This window comes from Rana temporaria, chromosome 10 (genome assembly GCF_905171775.1).
Source record: "Rana temporaria chromosome 10, aRanTem1.1, whole genome shotgun sequence".
NCBI lineage: Eukaryota > Metazoa > Chordata > Amphibia > Anura > Ranidae > Rana > Rana temporaria.
The window spans coordinates 59,615,857-59,639,728 of NC_053498.1; the positions used below are offsets into that span (position 1 = coordinate 59,615,857).

The 23,872-nt window shown below is 43.6% G+C and overlaps 2 protein-coding genes across 5 annotated transcripts in view; both read left to right on the plus strand.

Annotated features, from left to right (window-relative positions):
* The window catches only part of ZPR1 (ZPR1 zinc finger), a 28,947-nt gene extending 26,259 nt beyond the window's left edge, over positions 1-2,688 (plus strand). The window contains exon 14 of the mRNA XM_040325367.1: positions 1,369-2,688. Within this exon, the coding sequence (XP_040181301.1) occupies positions 1,369-1,548 (180 nt within the window). The 3' untranslated portion in view covers positions 1,549-2,688. The remainder of the gene's footprint in view (positions 1-1,368) is intronic.
* A 12,037-nt stretch (positions 2,689-14,725) lies between these two features.
* BUD13 (BUD13 homolog) overlaps positions 14,726-23,872 on the plus strand; it is a 54,956-nt gene continuing 45,809 nt past the window's right edge. For all 4 annotated transcript variants that reach the window (XM_040325368.1, XM_040325369.1, XM_040325371.1 and 1 more), the window contains exons 1-3: positions 14,726-14,948; positions 16,485-16,575; positions 19,721-19,805. In XM_040325368.1, coding sequence (XP_040181302.1) covers positions 14,806-14,948; positions 16,485-16,575; positions 19,721-19,805 — 319 coding nt within the window. In that variant the 5' untranslated portion in view covers positions 14,726-14,805. The remainder of the gene's footprint in view (positions 14,949-16,484; positions 16,576-19,720; positions 19,806-23,872) is intronic.

Consider the following 23,872-nt stretch of genomic DNA (forward strand, 5'->3'; position numbering starts at 1 on the left):
GAAAGCATCTGAAATATTTTGATAAACGCGTATAGAAACCCTACTAAGAACCACAAAAGACAAGCTTAAAGGACAACTAACTTTTTGCTAAAGGTCTGCTTTACTTTGTACATTTGAGAGAAGGCCAACTTCAATAAATATTATCTTCAGCCCTAATCCAGCAATATCCACAGTGTGGGTCCCACTTGGAGCTGCATAGACTAGTGTCCACATTTTTTTTTTTTTTGTAACCACTTAAGGACTGCCTCCTGCACATATACGTTGGCAGAATGGCACGGCTGGGCACATGTACGTGCTGTGCTATTGTCCAGCCGTGGGTCCGAAGCTGCGGGACCAGCGGACCTGATCGCCGCTGGAGTCCCGCGATCGGTCTCCGGAGCTGAAGAACGGGGAGAGCTGCTGTAAACACACCTTCCCCGTTCGTCACTGTGGCGGCGTCATCGATCATGTGATCCCTTTTATAGGGATACATAATCGATGACGTCACACCTACAGCCACACCCCCCTCCCTACAGTTGTAAACACACATGAGGTCACACATAACCCCATCAGCGCCCCCTGTGGTTAACTCCCAAACTGCAACTGTCTTTTTCACAGTAAACAATGCATTTTAAATGCATTTTTTGCTGTGAAAATGACTGGTCCCAAAAATGTGTCAAAATTGTCCGACGTGTCCGCCATAATGTCGCAGTCACGAAAAAAATCGCTGATCGCCGCCATAAGTAGTAAAAATAAATCATAATGCAATAAAAACTATCCCCTATTTTGTAAACGCTATAAATGTTGCGCAAACCGATAAAGGCTTATTGTGTGTTTGTGTGTTTTTTTTTTTTTACCAAAAATAGGTAGATTACGGATCGGCCTAAACTGAGGGGGAAAAAGTGTTTTTTTTTTTTTTGTTTTTTGTTTTTTATATATATATATATTTTTGGGGGATATTTATTATAGCAACAAGTAAAAAATATTGCTTTTTTTTACCAAATTTTTCGCTCTATTTTTGTTTATAGCGCAAAAAATAAAAACCGCAGAGGTGATCAAACACCACCAAAAGAAAGCTCTATTTGTGGGGGAAAAAAGGACGCCAATTTTGTTTGGGAGCCACGTCGCACGACCGCGCAATTGTCTGTTAAAGCGACGCAGTGCCGAATCGCAAAACTTGGCTGGGTCCTTGGCAGCATTTTGGTCCGGGGCTTAAGTGGTTAAAGCCACAGCCCCATTTTGTTTCTGTGAAAGGGCTGCAGTTTGGTGGCCACTATAGGAATGTTAAGAAAAGGACCTGGCAAAATGGTTCTTGTGTACTAAAAGGTCTGCTCTGCAAGGAGCCTCTATTTCCCCATGTGGATTGGGTATTTTCCTCTTCTCTTGCAGAATGTCTATGCACCAGAGCAAGATCCAGAAATGACGGTGGAGAAGTATAAACGATCATTTGATCAGAATGAAGATCTTGGCCTCAATGATATGAAAACAGAAGACTATGAAGAGACTGACGAGTCACCGCTCCTAGATGTCGCACACAATGCTGAAACCCAGGAGGGGGGAAATCGGTAGTATCTCAAGGACATTTACTACAATGACCTTTCCAGTTGGACTAGATGTGTACCAGTCTCTACCTCTATGTCCAAATGTACAGCAGATGTCCATGGGGGGAAAAAAATTGTTTGTGACGCCCAAAATGTTATGTTAAGAGATTTGGCAGTGACTCCTACAGCCCAGCAGAGGATGCATTTATAACAATTTATGTGCTGAAAAATCATCCTTTTAATTTGTGTGCTCTTAGAATGTAGAACTCGTTCGCATTTATTTTAAACCATGGAGAAAATTTAAAAAATTAGTAATCCTTTTTCTCATATTTATGAAACCCAACAGAGCTGGGCTTATTTTGAATTCTAAAAGGTCAGTATTGGTTATTTACGTAAAGTTGATGTTTGGCACCATATGGTTCTATTTCTTTAAATTATTTTCAACTACAGCGTTGAACTGTTACAGCTGTAGATAACAGCAGCATGGTCTTACCTTTAAGTGTAGAGGAAAATTTGTTTACTTTACTGACACGCAAAGCAACTTGGCATTTCTGAGGAAAGTTGTACATTGGCCTAAACAAGTAAAATAGATGTGGATATTGAATAATTCCAGTGCCATTAAGTACATCTGTTGCAGCTCCCGGTACCTGTGATAGCCATGTCATTCTAATTTATACATGTGTTTGTGCAATTCAAACCAAATTGAACTTTATAGTTTTAATGTAAATACATTTTGGCTGCATCAAAACAAAAGCTATGCAAAAATCTTTCCAACATGCCCACTGCTGCGTGAGACCTTAGACTGCAACCGGCAAAGCTCCTGCTGCTTGGAGAGTTCTATCTGTACTCAGCAAGAGGTACATACTGCTGCAGTGACACCACAGGGGGAGGCTATTCTATCCAGGCTAAAACTGCCTTCTAAATAAAGCAAGATATAAGACTTTGTACACTTTTTTTTTTTTTTTCATACCTGAAATATGTTTAGTGGATTTTTACTGAAAGTTCAATATGGGCTTTTAAAGCTTTCCAGAAAGGAACATCTAGTAAGTAACCTTTTTTTAAACTTTTGAGTTATTATACACCGCAGTATGATGCAGAACTATCACAGCAATTTGGCATAAGCTTGTGCATTCAGATTTGTTTTCGTTAATAAAAACCCTTAAGCTTGTTTGACAGAGCTGTGATGCTTTAAAATGTAAATTTACTTCTGTGTATGCATTTTATTTGGCTTGACCTGTACTGTCTAGCAACACCGCTAGTTTCCACAATTGGAGGGGGTTTGCCATTTATAAATTCCTGACTCTCACCCTTGCTCGACTCTCACCCTTGCTCGACTCTCACCCTTGCTCGACTCTCACCCTTGCTCGACTCTCACCCTTGCTCGACTCTCACCCTGAATATAGGATGGCCATACATGGCTCCCATAGTTGCAGGTGATATGGCTTCAGGTATTGACTGGGCAGTGCAGGGGATAACTAGGAGATGAAGTTGAAGCTTTATGAGAATTGTGTGTGTGTGTGTGTGTGTGTGTGTGTGTGTGTGTTTTAAGGAATGAGCCATTATACAACACAAGCAACCTGTTGCACCTTTTTAATGTTCTGGAAAATAGTAAAAACTGGTACTAGCAAACAAGATTTATAAACTTTTATATAAAATAACATCCACTAAGAGACCTGCTTGACCCTAACCTGCAGCCATGAAATGTCTGCGTTTTGTGAAGTTTTACTTTGCAAAGAAAACCCAATTCTCTATAAGTGGGGGGGGGGCTGGCCAGGGTTCAGTAGCAGGTAGGGATCAAGCAGAAGTGTAGTCAGTTGACAAGCCAAAGGTCAGTAATGTATGGTAGCAGGTTGGGATAAGCAGGAGTGTATTAGAGCAGTGTTTCCCAACTCCAGTCCTCAAGGCACACCAACAGGTCATGGTTTCAGGCTTTCCATTATTTTGCACAGGTGATTTGATCAGTTTCACTGCCTTAGTAATTACCACAGCCGTTTCATCTGAGGGAAATCCTGAAAACATGACCTGTTGGTGTGCCTTGAGGACTGGAGTTGGGAAACACTGCATTAGAGGAACAAACCAAAGGTCGGTAGTGAAGCTACGACGGCAGCAGCAGGAGAGACCAAAGTGAGATATTGGCTGGAGAGAGCATAATAATCTGACCAAAAGGAATGTAGAGACCTAGCTTAAATTTGGAAGTTCATGGGAGGAGCAAAGGGTTTAAGGTTCAAGACCAGATCATTCAAGGAATTGACTAAGAAACTGTCCAGCATTCCAGGTGCTTCAGCAGGAAGTCATCGCCGGACACTGCAGGGGTTTCAGGTTTAAGTCCTAGCTCTGTACCCCTACTTTCCTAATTGCCTCTACTAATGGATTTGATGCAGTGTGCCCTCTGAGGTACCTGACCCTGACAACCTTGAATTTTGTCCACCTGCTAGAGTCCATGCTATGCTCAATCATGGGAGGATTTCATATAGGTATTGAACATTTGATTTCTAGCTCTGACTGTAGAGGCCATAAGTATGATTCTATCTCTTCCCCTTACAGCAGAGATATGCAATTAGTGGACCTCCAGCTGTTGCAGAACTACAAGTCCCATGAGGCATAGCAAGAGTCTGACAGCCACAATCATGACACCCAGAGGCATGATGGGACTTGTAGTTTGTCAACAGCTGGAGGTCCGCTAATTGCATATCCCTGCCCTACAGCATCTTCTCCTGATCTGCCTGTGGCCTTCAGCCACAACAGACTTCTATCTTAACGACCAGGGGAATTCTGACACTTCGGTCCTACATGTAAAAAAAATCATCTTTTTTTTTGCTAGAAAATTGCATAAAACCCCCAAACATTATGTATTTTTTTTTTTTTTTTAGCAAAGACCATAGAGAATACAATGGCGGTCATTGCAACTTTTTATCTTGCACGGTATTTGTGCAGCAATTTTTTAAATGCGTGTTTTTAAAAAAAAAAAACAAAGGTTTCATACAAGTTTTTTTTTTTTTTTTTTTTTAAAACAGTAAAGTTGGCATTATTTTTTTTGTATAATGTGAAAGATGAAGTTATGCTGAGTAAATAGATTACACACATTCGTGGAATGGCGCCAAACTTTGGTACTTAAATACCCATAGGTGACTTTTTTTTTTTTACACACTGGTTGCATGTTTTTAGTTATAAAGGAGGTCTAGGGTTAGAATTATTGCTCTCGTTCTAACGTTCACGGCAGCGCCTTAAATGTGTGGCTCGAACACTGTTTTCATATGTGGGTGGGGCTTATGTATGCATTAGCTTCGGGGACAGGGGAACTTGTAAAAATAACTTTTTTTTTTTTAATTTAAAAAAAAATTTGGATCACTTTTATTTCTATTACAAGGAATGTAAACATCCCTTGTAATATAAATATGGCATGACAGGACTGCATTACAGTGAGATATAGGGTAAATAAAACCCCATATCTCACCACTATGCTAGGAAGAATAAAAAAAAAAAAAAAAATCACTGCTTCACAGCCGAAGCGTCACTGTTTTTGAATGCAGAGGTCGGGCATGATGTCATAACATTGCGCCTGGCCTTTGACGATTAGAGACTCCGGTGTCCATCTGGTCTCCTGGAAATCTCTATCAACCTCTGGGGCTGGTGGATCCTGTCACCGATCGCACAGGTGAGTCTGTAGAAAGATAAAGAAAATCAGACGGCGCAAAGAGGTCGATATAAAAAGTCCTTGAGTACAGAATAAATTTGAAAAAAAGCAGTGCAGTGCTAAGAAACTAAAGCAAACACATGAATAAGTCCAAGGATGTAGAATGCTGAGGCCAGAAGATGATGACAATATAGAGCAAGGTAGGAAAACTCCTTAAGTGGTGGACAGGGTGCTTGAAAACAATCAATGTGCGTCCGTTTCTCCTCCACCATAGATCCAAGCCGCTCACCTTTAGCAAATGGACCTCTGAACAAACAGCAGGTTATGCAAACACTCCCTTAACCAGGGTAAATGTAAAGATGAGAAGCTGTATTCATACATAATCCTTCACACTATCGTCTCAGTTTGTTAATGGCCTCCAAACATGCTCATAGACATTCATGTAAAGATCATACATAGGGGTCTCCATAGGTAAACACTTTTTTTTTTGCTACTCAGAAAACAGGCACTGTATCCCAGTGCACAGATTGAGAACATGTAGTATACAGATAAGAACCAGGTAGGTGGCTGTCCTGACATCACATAGCCCCCCCCCCCCTGCATGCGTATCGTCCATTGGTAAGGACTTCCTCAGCAAGTATATTAAGGGACCGTGTGTCACTGCTCAATAAATAAATGCAGTTCCTGGTTCAGTCAAATGTAAGCCCTGCCCCCTCCCGACCGAATGATTGCCTTTACAGGTGCTACTGATAATGGCTGATATTCACATTGGGAAATACAACAAGCCTTATGATTAGCCAACACTCCCTCCTTGTTTACTAACCTGCCCTCATCACTGATGCACTAGAGCACTATGGCGGTGATCACATAAGGGAAATTAACCGCCCTCCACAGTCACGTCATGGGGACGGCACAGTCATTCCATCACATGATAATGTGTGGTCACATGATGTGCTGGAGACGCGGACATCACCCCGCCCACTGCGTCGGCATCATGGCATCATGTGAGGGAGGAGGGTGCATCCCAGCGCGTCGGCTCACAAGACGCTGCGTGGGAAAGCAATGTAAAGCTAGCCCCCCTGCCTAAAGTAAACTGCCACAGGCCGAAAGGGACGGGATAATGGGGACATAAGACGCCGCCAAGAATTAGACAGGAAATATGTGCATTAATTAGCACACATCAGCCCTGACAGGGTGTTGCATATTGGGCATTAAAATAAATAAGGTCAGAAGACAACGATATACATAGCCTCCCAGACCCAAAATAACAGGACCTCATGGGTCCATACTGGTGATTGGAATCAAGGGGACATTAAAGGGGAACTCCTCAGAAAAAAGTGTTGTCATATATGGGCATTCAGATGAACAACAGCCATAACTTAAGGAACAGACCGATACCTCATCCCCAGAGTAATAAAACCCCATATAAAATTCTACTACACATTTAAAGGCCAAATAAGGAGATAATACCCCTAGAGTGTTTTAAATAGAATGGATATCAGCACAACCACCTGACCTGTATACACAAACACATATCACGCAGCATATACGATAAAAAACATATAATAAAAATAAGAATAAATATAAAATAAAATGAACAAAAGAATAAAACAGAAGGAAAAATTGTGGGGGGGCATATCTTAATGGTCTTAGATAAAACAATTGAGGTTGAACTCAACGTTCAACCCCAAAGGAACCCCGACCTTAAGTTCATATACCCAAAAAGATTCTCGCCGGCTAAGCTGCCTTATAAAATTACCACCACGCCAATGGTTCGCAACCTTCTCGATCGCCCAAAACTGCAGCCCAGCAGGGCTATGGTTATGAAGAGCCGAAAGTGTTTTGAAACATTATGCGTGACAAGGCTCTTTTTAATATTAGTGACGTGCTCTCCAATCCTCGCATGAAGGGGTCTGGAAGTCCTCCCAACATATTGAAGGCCGCACTCACACTGTAATGCATACACCACTCCTGTAGTGTGGCAAGTAATCAGATCTTAATTTTATAACTTTTCCCAGTAGTAGCTGCCACAAATTCTTTACGTTTTTTAATAGTCTTTTTGGCTTGTCTGCAGGCCGGACACCCACCGCATGCATGAAAGCCAGTCAGAAAATTGAATACTCTATTTATTTTCAGAATTAATAGGATCCTATCGTGTTTTAGGATTGGCCAGTGTTTCTGGACAATCCTTTCAAATTTTCTGTATTGTATATTGTAATCCAGAATCATCTGTATTCCTATACGATCATTCTGTTCAGTTTTAGGTACATTAGGAACAAGTACCCTCCTATCAAGGTTACAAACTTTTTGAATCTCACTATCCAACAGACTCTTGTCATATCCCTTCTCCAGAAATCTAGACGATAAGGTTTGCGACTGAGAGATATAGTCACTTTCCTGAGTACACTTTCGCCTCAGGCATACAAATTTCCCTCTCGGTATGTTACACAGCCATTTGGTATGGTGACAGCTCTCAGTGGAAATAAAAGAATTCCGTTCTGTGGCCTTGAAATGAGTAGTCATCTAGATCTTATCACCATCCCTCATAAGATCCAGATCCAGAAAGACCAATCTCTCCGAACTGATATTCCATGTGAGAACAATATTTTTGATATTTGCATTTAATCTGGAGGCAAAATGATCCAGACTAACTCTATCTCCATCCCAGATCATAACGAGGTCATCTATATACCTCCTGGTAGCATATTAATTCAAGGGGTTTATTTTTAAACACAGCTTCTTCCTCTCAGTGTGCCATAAATAAATTGGCTACACTGGGAGCGAAGCGTGCCCCCATTGCTACCCCTCTCGTTTGTAAGAAGAATTGTTTGCCATACCAAAAATAATTCTTTGATACACAAAAGGTCAAACAATCTATCAAAAAATTCTGATGTCTTCTGGATAGGCCTGATGACTCTAATGTCCACTTGACCCAAGATAGAGCGTCCTCATGGCTGATAATCGTATACAACGAACCAATACTCCAATCCCAGTCCCGAGGGAACATGGAGTGTATGTTTATGATAATTTAGACTATCCTGTCATGGGAACACCCCAGAGTGGTGGCCACTTTCAGGAAGCCTCTACTAAAAGGGGAAAAATAAAAGAGGACGTGGCAAATAGGGGGGGGGGGTTACAACCAATCACCTTATAGAAATCGGGAGCATAATGCACCATATAGAGGTGATGACCCCTCATGGTGGATACCAAAACCAGCAGTCCAATTCTACTTATCCCAATGAACATCAGGGTTCATATGGGAATAGGGGGGATCGTTCTAACCATTATCAGAGTTATTCTACATCTAATTATCATGATGGTTATGGTAATAGTGGACCAGTCCCGTTACAATATGGGAATCAATTACCCATGTATAACTGTTTTGCCCCCTTGGCTAATCGTGGTGCTCATGAAGGAGGGGATTTTCATGGGACCACGAGAGGTACAGGGAGGGGAGCTCCATTTATTCCCCTGAATCCTGGAGGAAGGCGGAGTACCCACCTTCAGCAGCCAACCCAGGAAGGGACACTCTTGAGAAAAAGAAAAGCAAGAGAGGAGGCAGGAGAACTAAAAAGAGTGAAACCCCAGTAGGTGCAGGTATTTATAATCTTAGTGGCACACCCCTCAGTGATGAGGAAATTAAAGTACTCTATAAGGGTCTTAAATTTTCCCCTACTCTTCATTTAAACAAATTTCAAACGTACGTTAATCTTAAAAAATGTATTCGGTATCTGCTATATGTTGAACTTTTTTTATCCAATCAGAAATAGTAGGGGGGGAGGACTGCAACCATTTAATTGGGATGCAAAGCCTGGCCGCATTTATGAGATGTAAAACAATTGAGTTTTTATATGTTGAATGGGGTAGGGAAGAAAGATGCAGTAAGTATTGCTCAGCCGTGTAATCAGGGGTGTAGGTAGTAATACTAGAAATTAGGTTGTGAATTTTTCTCCAAAAGGGCTTAATAAGAATGCAATCCCACCATATATGGAGCAGAAAAAAAGTTCAACATATAGCAGATATGGAAAACCTAATCCATCAATCGAACGATTCCTCTAACAGTTTCAATAAAAAATGGGCATGCTGGTCTAACTTCACAGAATCTAGTGAATTTCAGTTATTGTCTATCAATTGACCTCACCGGCTTTCATCTGTTCCTTATGGAATAAGTTTCATCAAGTTTCGCACGAGATGGTATTTTATGTGTTTATTTGACTCTTTTTATTGCTGCCACACTTCATTTCATAAGCTTCTTCCCCTTTCCTTGTCCTCTCTTCCCTTTCCCTACTCCATTTCTCTCTAAAATATGATACACTGTTATTTGTTTTCAGTGACTAGAATTGTTGTTTCTCCTTATTGAAATTGACTAATTGTATATGTATCACAATACTCGACTTGAATTTGATTGTTGAACCACTGTATGTTTATTTACATATTGAAAATTAATAAAAACATTTAAAAAAAAAAAAAAATGTATTCGGACTCTGAACATTAAAAAATACTTTCTGAATACCCCCTCTACTAGAACGGTGAGTGTACCGGTTGTTCCGGGACATTGCTCTAACTTACGGAAAAAATCCGTCTTCAACCCTCCTAAAACTAATACCAAACATCTTGAGGATTTCAGTAATATGGTTGCGAAAGACTTGGAATTATTAAAGGTTTGTAAGATCAATGACCCGGTCTATATTAAGAATGGTACTCAATCATTGATAGACAGGAAGGATTTGGTCATACCACCATCCGATAAAGAAGGGGGGCTGGTGGTACTTAGTAAAGCTTACTATAAGAATGAAATGGAGAATCTTCTCAGTGACATCAATATTTATAGCATAATGGCAAAGGACCCCATGCTTGAATATAATGGAGAGCTCCACTATTTAGTGGAAAGGAGAAAACACCTAGACCCCCTTTTTTTGCCATACACCCATTATCTATTTCCTCCCAAAGGTCCATAAGGACAGTGTGAATCCACCAGGGAGGCCTATTGTGAACGGCATTGACTCGTTCACATCCAGACTGGTCCAATATATAGACACCTTCCTCCAGCCATTAGTAAATAAAACCGAAGCATTTCTTAAGGACATGTCATACAACATTTCTTAAGCATGTCATACAAATTCTGGAGTCCTTGACTTTCTCATCCACTTGCCTCTTGATTACGGCTGATGTTAGTTTGTTGTATACGATTTTCAGCCATGAGGACGCTCTATCTTCGGTCAAGTGGGCATTAGAGTCATCAGTAGGGTTGAGCGAACCCGAACTGTAAAGTTCGGGTTCGGTACGGACTTTGGGTTTTTCCCGAACCCGGACCCGAATAATTGGAAAAAGTTTGGGTCCGGGATCGGAGTTTGGGAAAAAAAATGCGCGGAGGTCCCCGCAAATTCAATAACCAGACCCTTTAGGTCTGGTATGGATATTAAGGGGAACCCCGGCGTCAATTTAAAACAAAAATGACGTGCGGTTCCCCCTAAATATCCATAACCAGACCCGTTATCCGAGCACGTTGACCTGGCCGGCCGCAGAAAAAAGGGGGGGACAGAGTGCGCCCCCTCTCCTGAACCGCACCCTCTGCTACGTCACTGGGGAAGCCCAGGAAGAGGGAAGCCGGGGCTTACCCAGTGACGTAGCAGAGGGTACGTCAGAGGGTGCGGGGTCACGTGACGGGTGGCCCTACCTCCTCTATATAAGTAATGTCACAGCTTCAGCGCGTCATTCGTTGGGCTGTGTCCAGCGGTGAGAGGAGGTCGGGGATGCTGCGCTCCGGATGAATGGATCTTCTCATCGCTGGAGCAGAGATCACCCGTCGCTGGATCTTCTCATCGCTGGAGATCACCTGCAGCCGTCGCAGGATCAGGACAACGTTGAAGCAGGAAGCCGGGAACGAGTGGATTATCACCGCTGGAGTTTTTTTCTTTTTTTTTATTAATAAAGGACTTTATTCTACGGTGTGTGTGTGTGTTTTTTTTACAAGACTTTACACTTCCTTCGTGAAATGGTAGGGGTACAGTGTACCCCATTACCATTTCACACAGGGGGGGGTCAGGATCTGGGGGTCCCCTTTGTTAAAGGGGTCTTCCAGATTCTGATAAGCCTCCCGCCCGCATACCCCCACAACCACCGGGCAAGGGTTGTGGGGACGAGACCCTTGTCCCTATCAACATGGGGACATCCTCCCCATGTTGAGGGCATGTGGCCTGGTGCGGTTCAGGAGAGGGGGGGCCGCACTCTGTCCCCCCCTCTTTTCTGCGGCCGGCCAGGTCAACGTGCTCGGATAACGGGTCTGGTTATGGATATTTAGGGGGAACCGCACGTCATTTTTGTTTTAAATTGACGGCGGGGTTCCCCTTAATATCCATACCAGACCTAAAGGGTCTGGTTATTGAATTTGCGGGGACCTCCGCGCATTTTTTTTTTTCTAAAAGTCTGTGTCCCATTGACTACAATGGGGTTCGGGTTCCCGAACCCGAACTTCTTTTTTTAAAGTTCGGGTTCGGACCCGAACCCGAACATCCAGGTGTCCGCTCAACTCTAGTCATCGGGCCTATCCAGAAGACATCAGAATTTTTTGATGGATTGTTTGACCTTTTGTCTATCAAAGAATTATTTTTGGTATGGCAAACAATTCTTACAAACGAGAGGGGTAGCAATGGGGGCACGCTTCGCTCCCAGTGTAGCCAATTTATTTATGGCACACTGGGAGGAAGAAGCTGTGTTTAAAAATAAACCCCGTGAATTAATATGCTACCAGGAGGTATATAGATGACAGTGTGAATCCACCAGGGAGGCCTATTGTGAACGGCATTGACTTGTTCAATGCCCGGGGATCTAACCCCCTGTGCACAATTTTACCCACTAGGGGTTGGCGCTATAGCCAAATGACAGCCACAGCACGGATCCCAAGTGCCAGGAGGCCGTAAATAAATGTCCTCCCCTTCGCACGCTCCTCACACACGGTGATCACCCGAGTCACTGAGACTCGGGTAATCACAGATCCGAGTAAGGTGCTGATCCTGGCACCTTACCACGTGATCAGCTGTCAGCCAATGACAGCTGATCACGTGATGTGCAAGGGACAATGGTCCCAAAGAGGAAGGAGGCACATCTGCCTCATCTGTGCCAATCCGTACCCCCTGTCAGTGTCCACAGTGCCCACGAGTGCCACCTATCAATGCCCACCATTGGTGCCAAGCAGTGCTGCCTATCAGTGTAACTTACCAGTGCCCATCACTGGCACCCATCAGTTCCCATCACTGCCAGCTATCAATGCCACCTATTAGTGCCACTTCTCAGTGCCCACCAGTGCCACCTATCAATGCTTTTCAGTGCCGCCTTATCGATGCCTATCAATGCAGCCTCATCAGCGTACATCAATCAAGGAGAAAAATTACCTGTTTGCAAAATGTTATAACAAAATATAATTTTTTTTTTTTATTCTGTCTTTTAAAAAAAAAATCATTTGGGTACAGTGTTGTATGACCGCGCAATTGTCATTCAAAGTGCATTAGCGCTGAAATCTGAAAATTGGTCTGGGCAGGGGGGGAGGGGCGGTTAAGTGCCCAGTAAGCAAGTGGATAAAATGGTTTTAAGGGCTGAAGATATTGCACTTTCATGCATTCTATGTATTCAGGTAAAAAAACCTTCTGTGTGCAACTCCCCCCACAGCCCCCCAATACTTACCTAAAGGCCGATCGCAGTCCAGCAATGTGCATGAGAGTGGCTGCTCTCCTGGGTCTCTGCCTTCTATTGGCCAGCGCTGCTGTCAATCACAGCCAGTAAGGAGGGAGCAGAGGGTGGGGCCAAACCCCATTTTGTGAGCAAAGCTTGCTCGCTCCCAAGCGGCTTGCTATGGGGACACTTGGAGAAGAGGAGGATTAAGGCTGCTCTGTGCAAAAGCATTGCAAAGTAATGTAAGTATAACATGTTTATTTAACAAACAAAAAAATTACCTTTAACCACTTCCCACCTGGCCAATAACATATTGACGTCCGGGAAGTGGTTCTGTTATCCTGCTGGGCGTCGTATTACGTCCAGCAGGATAACATGCCGGGGTGCGCTATGCGGCGAACGCGACTGTGGCGTAATCTCCGATCGCGATAAGAAGCCTCTGCCAGAGGCTTCTTACCACGTGATCAGCTGTGACCAATCACAGCTGATCATCACGTGAACCAGGAAGTGCCTGTAAACGGCATTCCTCGATTTGCACTGACAGGGAGAGCAGATCACGTCTCTCCCTGTCAGGGGGGTCTGTGCTGATAATCAGCACATTGATTATCAGCACAGACCCCATCAGATGTGCCAATCAGTGCCCAGAAGTGTCCCCATAATAAAAGACTGCCAGTGCCCACCACAGTGCCAATCAGTGCCCATTAAAGTGTCTGTCAGTGCCCAGCAGTAACACCTGTCAGTAACACATCAGTACCTCATCATCGCTGTCCATCAGTGCCCATCACACCTGTCAGTGCCACCTATCAATGCTGCATATCAGTGCCCATCAATTCTACATATCAGTGCCGCCTCATCAGTGCCCGTCAATAAAGGGGAAAACAAAATTTCATGGAGAAACTGAGAAATACTGATCAAATACCACCAAAGAAATTTCTATTTGTGGGGAAAAAATGATAAAAATTCAGTTTGGGTTCAGTGTTGCATGACTGCGCAATTGTCATTTAAAGTACGACAGCGCTGAAAGCTGAAAATTGTCCTGGGCAGGAAGGGGCAAAAGTGCCTGGTATTGAAGTGGTTAATATGACTTTAAAGCGGTAGTGAAGTCCACTTACCTACAGGTGAGCCTATTATAAGGCTGTAGGTAAAATGACTATCTCCTAAATGTTTATCATTTAGGAGATATTTAGACTGGATGCAGCCAGCATAGCGTCCCACATGCTCTGGAGGGATGTCATTGTGGTTCTGGCTACTCATACAGCCGGAGCCTGTGAACCTGGAAGGAAGACCAGGGAAGATGGAAGCCCTGTCAGTGGTGACAGTGTGTGTGCCCCTGGAGGGCTTTGTTCAAAGGTATTCATAATGTGTTCACAATGCATACTAGCACATTATACCTTATACATATTATATTATAAATCCTATTTTACCAAAAATAATCTAAAATTATTGTGTTTGCAGTCAAATTCATTTTAATGTATTTTTCCTGAAAATATGCATTTGATAAATAGCTGTGCAAAGTAAAAACTGAAACTACCACCATTGTATTCTCCAGGACCTCTGCTTTCAGAACTTGCCCGCAGACAAGACATGAAAGAAGGAGCTGGCAGATCTCTGACCCACAACAAGCCTGCAGGGCTGCTGTACAGACTTTGTAGACTTCACTGTCTGCATGCTGATCCCACTCTGGTGACACAACAGGAGGGTGTCTGTCAGAAGAGAGCTGAGGAAGACGTCTTCCCTTTCCATGTTTGTGAGTTGTGAGTATACATTATGTGACTTGTGAGTATACATTATGTGACTTGTGAGTATACATTATATGTGGTGAGAGACAGCGGTATTTCCGAGTCAAATCGTCTCACATAGACACCAAAATAAGAACTTCTCCCACACACTGAACTTCACCACTTCATCCCTCCCCCATCTCATCACAACACCGGAAGTAGCCGCTCACCCGGAAGTGTTTGTCTGAGATTTTCCGGCTACGCCATGATGGCGGCGCACGAAGGAAAGGTTTCAGGGGTTTCCAAGGCGGAGTATTTGAAGCGATACCTGGAAAGAGGGCGCTCAGGAAAGGAAGATGGGGCGGCCAAGAAGAAAAAAAGAAGGAAGCAGAGGCTGGAGGGGAAAGGGTGAGAGCCGGGGAAGGACATGGAGAGGACGGAGCAGGCTCATCCCCCTCCGCTCCTCACAGCAACGCCGACTTATAATACCGCTTCTTATCCGTCCATGGCCGGGGATACGAGTGTCATATAGAGTTACAGCACGTCTATTCTGAGAGCAATGTGGGGGAAACACTGATAGGCTCCCTCTTTACTGAGAGGAATGTGGGGGACACACTGATAGGCTCCCTCTTTACTGAGAGGAATGTGGGGGACACACTGATAGGCTCCCTCTTTACTGAGAGGAATGTGGGGGGCCCCAGTTACTGGGCTCCCTCTACTCAGAGCAATGTGAGGGCCCCGTTGCTGGGCTCCCTCTTTACTGAGAGGAATGTGAGGGCCCCGTTGCTGGGCTCCCTCTTTACTGAGAGGAATGTGGGGGCCCCGTTACTGGGCTCCCTCTTTACTGAGAGGAATGTGGGGGCCCCTGTTTCTGGGCTCCCTCTTTACTGAGAGGAATGTGGGGGTGCCCCGTTGCTGGGCTCCCTCTTTGCTGGGAGGAATGTGGGGGGGCCCCGTTACTGGGCTCCCTCTTTGCTGGGAGGAATGTGGGGGGGCCCCGTTGCTGGGCTCCCTCTTTGCTGGGAGGAATGTGGGGGGGCCCCGTTACTGGGCTCCCTCTTTACTGAGAGGAATGTGGGGGTGCCCCGTTGCTGGGCTCCCTCTTTACTGAGAGGAATGTGGGGGGGCCCCGTTACTGGGCTCCCTCTTTACTGAGGAATGTGGGGGTGCCCCGTTGCTGGGCTCCCTCTTTGCTGGGAGGAATGTGGGGGGCCCCGTTGCTGGGCTCCCTCTTTGCTGGGAGGAATGTGGGGGGCCCCGTTGCTGGGCTCCCTCTTTGCTGGGAGGAATGTGGGGGGCCCCGTTGCTGAGCTCCCTCTTTACTGAGAGGAATGTGGGGGGGCCCGTTACTGGGCTCCCTCTTTACTGAGGAATGTGGGGGGGCCCCCGTTACTGGGCTCCCTCTTTACTGAGAGGAATGTGGGGGGGCCCCCGTTACTGGGCTCCCTCTTTACTGAGAGGAATGTGGGGGGGCGTTGCTAAACTCCCTTACTGAGAGGAATGCCCCCCCCTTTTTTTAGTACCTGTCCTGAGATGAATTCTGTGGCCACCATTGCTGAGCTCCTGTACTGAGAGGCGTTTTCTTTCGGGTATATAAAAAACAATGTGCCTCCCAGAGTAGAGAGAACACTCTGTTCTTCCTCCTGCTATTCCTTGTTGTTCTGAAGCTGTCCTGTGTTAGAAGTAGGGCACACAGTTCTCCCCCCTCCCCCTGGATATATAAGTTGGCATGGAGGTTTTACAGAATCCTGCCTTATAGTATATAGCATGTGAACTTTAGCAGTCAATACGGCATTCATGTACTTGGTGTATTGCCTTTAGTTCTACTAAAGTATAGGTGCGTCTTCAGGGATATGCTTGCTTTCCTTACTTAGTACCACCAACTAAAACATAAGATATAATTCCTGTAGTGTCTTGGTCATTATTCTTTATTTTTTCCTGCAGTATGCGGATAGTAGACGATGATGCTGAAGACTGGAAGAAAGAAAGCAAGACCAAAGAGGAGGCGGTCGAAGAGGAAGAGGACCAACCCGTGGTAAACATCTTTTGACTCTCTTCATAAAGAGAACCTCTGGGCATGCTATGGTCATTCAGGTATTTTACATATTCTTAACAAGCAGCACATGAGCATTAAACCGGATGTGCCATGGGAAAAAAATATTAAAAGCCAGCAGCTACAAATACTGCAGCTGCTGACTTTTAATATTAGGACACTTACCTGTCCTGGAGTCCAGCGCCGATCGCAGCAGAGGACGAGCGATCGCTTGTCTCTCTGCTGCTCCCCCCGCCATCCACGCTGAGGGAACCAGGAAGTGAAGCGCTGCGGCTTCACTGCCCGGTTCCCTACGGCGCATGCGCGAGTCGCGCCGCGCACGCCGATTGACTCCCGCTGTGTGCTGGGAGCCGAGTGTTCCCAGCACACAACGAGGGGGGTGACGGGATGTGACGGAATGCCCATCTTTTGCCCGTGAATGCCGGGCCGGAAGTGGGTGCAAATACATGTCTTTAGACAGGTATCTGCACCCCCCTGAAAGGTGTCAAATGTGACACCGGAGGGGGGGAGGGTTCCGATCAGCGGGACTCCACTTTAGGGTGGAGAACCGCTTTAAAGTAAGCACTTACTGACCCCTGTAGCTGACAGCACTGTGGGCACAATTCATCTTCAAATGTCTAAGCAGAAGTACTGAAGTCCTTCTCTAAGCAGCTTAACTTACACTGCCCCTCTCTGACCACCATTTATGTGCTTGTATTAGATATTGGAAGGCTGGCTTCCTGATAAATCACTGCTGGAAAGAGAGAGTGAGCTGCGCTGCTGAGAAAACAAGTTAAACGACTTCAGTGGTTGTCCTGTGATGTTTGAGGTTTAATTTTTCCACAGAACCTGTAGCTATTGTGGCCATCGAGGACATTATTTAAAGCTCATTTAATACTTGTTAGGAATTGTCAAATATGATATGTCCATAGCCTGGCCACAGATTCACGTAGGTCTAAGGTAAACTTATGGAGAAAGGAATTACCCCTAGAGGCTTTGAATTGCAGCAATAAGTAGAAATTAATTAAATGGAAGTTATAAAAAAGTATAAAGTTTATTGGATGAAAAAACATATAAAGTGGGAAAAAAAACATCTGATAGGAATCAGGACATGAGCTCCAAAAACATCAATAAAAGCTTATGCATAAATAAATACAGCCAATTTGAATTCATATGGCATTGTGACGATTAATTTATGTGCAAAATCCGACGCGTTTCGACCTTTGTAGAAATGGCGGTCGTCTTCAGGGGGAAGAAGATTTGCAAGCATAGATTCTATAATGAAATATATGCGAAATGGGGAAAACTAATGCGCAAACCACACTAATAAATGAGAATAGCTACTAAATAATAAATATAAATCCACCAAAGATATAACTATGGTGGACTAATAACTAGGCAGCGGCCACAACTAGGTAATGTTTGCACACTAATAGTATATGAGGATTAGGGGGTGTTGGGGCGCTTACCAATAAATATACAAATATCTAGGAAAATAAAATGCAATGTGCTCACTAATAATATATATAAATTATTGATCAATGAATATACAGAGATAATATCAATACAAATCAATTATGTGCAGCAATAAGGTGCATATAGTGATAAATAATAATATATACTCTATCATTACTTGGACTTGGCTTTATTGATTTAAACATTGGACGCTAGTAGCCCTCTTGCACTTTATTATTATTTATCACTATATGCACCTTATTGCTGCACATAATTGATTTGTATTGATATTATCACTGTATATTTTGTTTTGAAAATTTCTGTTTATTAAAGGTTTTTGCATAAGACATACAAAAAGAACAAAACATACCTTGACAAAGTACCAAGGTGAACTGTCGGTCAACATGACCGGGAACATACAAAAAACTGTGCCATCACAGATGGCATACTGAAAAAAAACAAAATACAGCAACAATACCCCCCCCCCCCCACATTATCACTGTATATTCATTGATCAATAATTTATATATATATATTATTAGTGAGCACATTGCACTTTATTTTCCTAGATATTTGTATATTTATTGGTAAGCGCCCCAACACCCCCTAATCCTCATAATGATATATATAGATAAAAAATCTTTTTCACCCAGAAGAAGACCACCATTGCTACGAAGGTCAAAATGTGTCAGTGTTTTGCCCATAAATTAATCATCACGTTGAGCTCATGTCCTATCGGATGTTTTTTTCCACTTTTATATGTTTTTTCATCCAATAAACTTTATACTTTTTTTGTAACTTCCATTTAATAAATTTCTACTTATTGCTGCAATTCAAAGCCCCTCGGGTAATTTTTTCCTTTCTCAAGTTAAATCGGGGGTGTGCAGCACTTTAATTTACAGTTGGTATCGCTTTCACTTTGTAAGGTAAACTTGTATCCTGGATCAGCAATGCAGCTTCCTATGTTACCTCTCCACTGGGTCAATGGGTCTGAATCTTCACCTCCTGTCTTATTAGCATTAAAGGGATCAAGGAAGCAGGAAAGCTTAACCAGGAAGAATTGGAATAAAGCAAAGTAAAATTTGCAGATCTTTTGCAGTGATTAGTTGTTTTGGTTTTCACAACCAGCACTCTAATCAATGTAGCCAATCTTTGAACATGTAGAGATTACTACAGGGAGTCACTTGCATAGGATGAAAGTTGAGCCATGCAATAGGTAGGCTTAAGCCTCGTACCCACAATCGTATTTTCCCACGGGCAAAGCGTAGGACCTTAGTCCGAAGGGCATGTTTATATAGTCTAAGGTTCTGACATCATTAAGACCAATGAAGGGTCCATAGCCCTGCACTGGTTTTGAGGAGGCAGAGGGATAGTCCAGCGCTGGGCCATGGGAGAGTGGCATCGGCCAGGGAAGCAATGGATCAAGAAAGTAAAACTGCTTGTTCTCTCCCCTAGACTAAACTAGCAGTTCACACTGCAAGGGAGAATTTTCAAGTTTCCTGGAGCTGGGATTTAAATGGTTTAATGTTTGATTGGGTAAATAAAATTCAGCGTTTTTGGGCACATGATTTTCTTTTCTATAGTTTTTGTTAATGCAAAAAGTGTTTTATTAAGATAAATATACAGAATCTTGCAAATCTGGAGATAGTCTTTAGTATGTTATGTTGTAAATAACGGTCATATGCTTTTTTAGGTGGCAGATTTTGTAGACGAGCGGCCGGAGGAAGTGAAACAAATGGAACAATTCAAGAACAGCAACAAGTGGAGGCGGATCCAAGGTAAATGCAACATCAAACTGACCTCAAATTTGTCTTTCCTAATAGTTCATCATAGGGCACCTGCAGGAGAATGGACACGGTCCAAAAAAGGCAGGAATCCTCGCCCAGGATTCAACCTCTACCAGCTTAGCTTCCATTTTTAGCTGTGTCCTTAGGTGATGGATGTGCCTAATGTCTCTTTTTAAGATCTCCTTTTGTGGGCTTTAGTCGCTATTTTTTGGTCTCTTCCTTACACCGCTGCAGGGTTAGAGGAGGGTTTCACCTGGAATGGTCACTATGGCCAGAAGGTACCCTGACCTTGCATGCAAGAGCAGAGATGGCCTGTAATGTTGCCAGGGCTGGATTCTGCAGGTAAAGAACTCTGTTACTGTATACCAGGTGACATCAGTGGCAGGGTGCTTTACAGGTTTAGAGCAATTATTTCCCTGGAGAGGACTCAAGAATCCTGATGGGTAAAGATTGGTTTTGCTGGTCTGCAGCTGCTACTGAACAGGGGGACTTCAACTTCTCTGCCACATCCCTTGCACAGCAGCTTTAGCACAAAGGCACAGTGAGTACTTGGGGGAACTTGTTCACCTGGCCTGACTGCCACTTGGGTATTTTGGCTTGTGCCGACACTCCCCTCAGCTTAGTGGCTGCTCCCTATATAGCGTTTCAAAGGACAATGCTCCCTAATCCCTCTAACAGGTAGAGAGGAAGCCCTACACAGTTTGCCCTGCAAAGGTAAAATTAGCTCTGGACCCGCTGTCCTTGTGTAGTTTTTCAATTGTCTCTGGGGCACTATCCTCCTGTTCCTTTGTGTCTGATTTTCCACATCCATTTCTGGTTTGTGGGATCAGCTGTCAAGAGTTCTAACTAGTTTAGGATGCATTGGATGCAAACATGGCTACTTTTATGCCCCTCCCTACAGCATGAAGAAACTGTGGACAATTGAGAACCCTCTATAGACATATCCTCCCAGGAGGAATCTTGTGGTCCAGGGCTGTCTCATCACAGAAGACCACAGTGGGCTTCCTAGCAGTCTTGGTGCCACTTCCTCCACTTTCATGAGAAAAGAATATAGAAAATGAAAAATGGCATATACAATTGCTACACGAGCCTTATTGTAAATGTAAACATTTGAAATTAAATAAAATTAAATCGGCAGCTGTCATTTTCTGTGAAATTCAGTGCAGCATGTGCCAATCTGGAGGTGTTTACATTTTTGGGAGGTGTAGAAAAAAAAAAATTATTGTTTTGAGTAATTTACTCCCTGATTTTCCCAGAATTCCAAATGATATTACAAGACAGATTTGAGGTGTCTTCTGCAACAGAAATGTATTTTTTGGTGACATACTTACTAAGGGTTAATTACATCTTGCACAGGTTATGGTCAAACAAACAGCTGTTACTTCAGAGCAGAAAAAACTGCTACTGTTTAATCTTCAAGAATCACTGGATTTGGGACCTGACAGCTGCCAAAACGTATCAAATTGATCACCGTGCACCCTCACTTTCAGGAAGTGATGTTTGCCAATAGGAGAATGTGTTTTCAGCTCAGAAGCGATTCACTAATGCCGCGTATACACGATCATTTTTCGGGTTCTAAACAACGTTTTTCAGGCTCTAGAAAAAACAACCTTTTTTTTTTCAACTTCATCATTAAAACGGCGTTGCCTACACATGATCGTTTAAAAAAAAAAAAGCTCTAGCAAAGCGCAGTGACGTACGACGGCACTATAAAGGGGAAGTTCCATGCGGATGACGCCACCCTTGGGGCTGATTTAGCTGAAAAAATAGAGCATGTTGGGGAAAAAAAATTTGACCGTTTTTCAGAACCCGAAAAATGCTCTGAAGCTCACACACGATCGTTTTAAATGACATTTTTAAAAAACTTTGTTTTTTTACAACCCACAAAAAAAGCCAAATGGACTCCAGCCCCCCCCCCCCCCCCCCATATCCACACAAGAAAATTGAATGGAGGAATCTTCCTTGCTGCAAAATTGTGTTTTGACAGTGGGGAACCTTCACTGTCAGAATACACTGAGCAGCATTTGTAGCCGATTGGCTGCAGGTGCTGATCGATGAAAATTTTCCAGCATGGCCGTTTGACACAAAGTTGATCTACCAATCAACTTGTGCTGAACGAGAGGGGGCACACACAAATCACTGTTAAACTGGCCACATTTTGATTGATTTGTACCCACCTTTGCAGTGTCTTGTCCCCACACACCCACAGTGAGCTATATCTCATTAACATACAATGCAGGAGGGTAGTTTAGAAATGTTTTAGCTCTGTTAAGACAGACAATGTTCAAAACTAGTTTACAGCTGATAATGAAGAACTCAAAATGCAATCACACAAGTGTGACTTAGGCCCCTTTCACACTTGTGTGACTTGTCCTGCGACTTGGGACTGCAAAGTCGTACCCCATGATTTCCAATGAGTACTGTTTATATCTGCACTACTTTAGTCTGACTTTGATGCGACTTGAGGTTCATAGACCTCAAGATTACACAGGCATTGCTTCAAGTCATACAAGTGTGAAAGGCCTTATAAAAGTGCTGTATATAAACATGCATCACCCCCAAAGTTGTCAGACCGCCTTACGCAAACCTTTATCGTGAATAAAGCATACCATACACCTCTAAGGATCTCCAGGTACAAGAGGGACCTCCCTGCTACGTGTCCAATGTGTACTCAGGACACGGGCACCTTCTTCCACTTAATTTGGCAGTGCACTAAGGTTCAGGCCTTCTGGGAACAGGTGGTAAAATTCCTCCATGACAAAATGGGGTCCCCTATCACTCTACAGCCCAAACCATGCCTGCTGGGAATTTTCCCAGGTGTCGGCATAAATAAATCCCTTACAGTGTTCCTACATGAGACGCTATTTATAGCCCGAAAGGTCATAGCACGGGTGTGGATGAGGTCGGAACCCCCAGAATTGTCCCACTGGCTGGCAGAGGTCAACAGTGTACTGCCGTACAAGAAACTGGTCTACTCACATAGGGGCTGCCCGGCCAAGTACGAAAAAATTTGGGGGAAGTGGCTGAACTCCTCTGCAACCTGCACTCAGGAGGGATAAAAAACACTCGGAGTCTCCGGTCGTATGGAGGGGAGTGGGAGACTGGGAGGGGCGCGGGTGGCCTGACAGTTAACTCTGTTGCAATGTATCTACATTCCGGGGCAATTGGGTTTAAAATGTTGTTGCGTTCCATGTCACCTATGTTCAGTGTACCTCTTGCTGACACTCCTGTACCTATATTCTACCTGTAACCACCGGACATGTACTGTACCCATATGCTTTCTGTATGCCCTGTACGTTGTTATTCTGCTCAAATAAAAGCTTTTTGATAAAAAAAAAAAAAACATGCATCACACTTCAATTTCTGGAAAAAAAGCATTGAAAACCAATACCCCTGATGAAGTTTTTTGACGTAACGCTTGGCTGAACGTGAAGATCAGTCAGTGCGAGCGTAATGCTGGCATCCAGGAGACAAGGGAGATTTAATTGTGACCGCGACATTCAGGAATTTCTCCTTTAAGCCTGATTACACCAGATAAGCCAGACAGATTTTAATATTATGTGAGTGTTATTTTAATAAAGAAATATTATTTTAACTTGTAGAGAGCACTATGCCTACCCTTTTTTCTTTGAGCACCCCATCGGAACCAGATCGGGATCCTTGTTTTATACAAGAGTGAGGTAGCTGAACCTGGCAGGAGCAATATCTTGTCCCAGTTGATTTTAATGTACCTTTTGAATAGAAATTTTTATAATTTTAAGATCCAACTGCCAAGGTGAGGGAGTGTCTTTCATGTCGCATTAAAATGGAGACCAAAGTAGTGCAGAAAATACTTTAAAGTTGCTGCGAGTTTAAATCGCACAGATGCGAACAGTACTTATTGGCAAACATGGGGTGCAACTTGTCATGGGACTTTGGGGTCCAAAGTCGCATTACAAGTCACACAAGTGTGAATGGGGCTTTGTGTGCCTAGAGCTTAGCTTATGTTGTATTACGTTTTTGTTATTTAACTATATACTGTACATAAGCTGCTCCTGCTTAATCCTTGCACCCTAAAT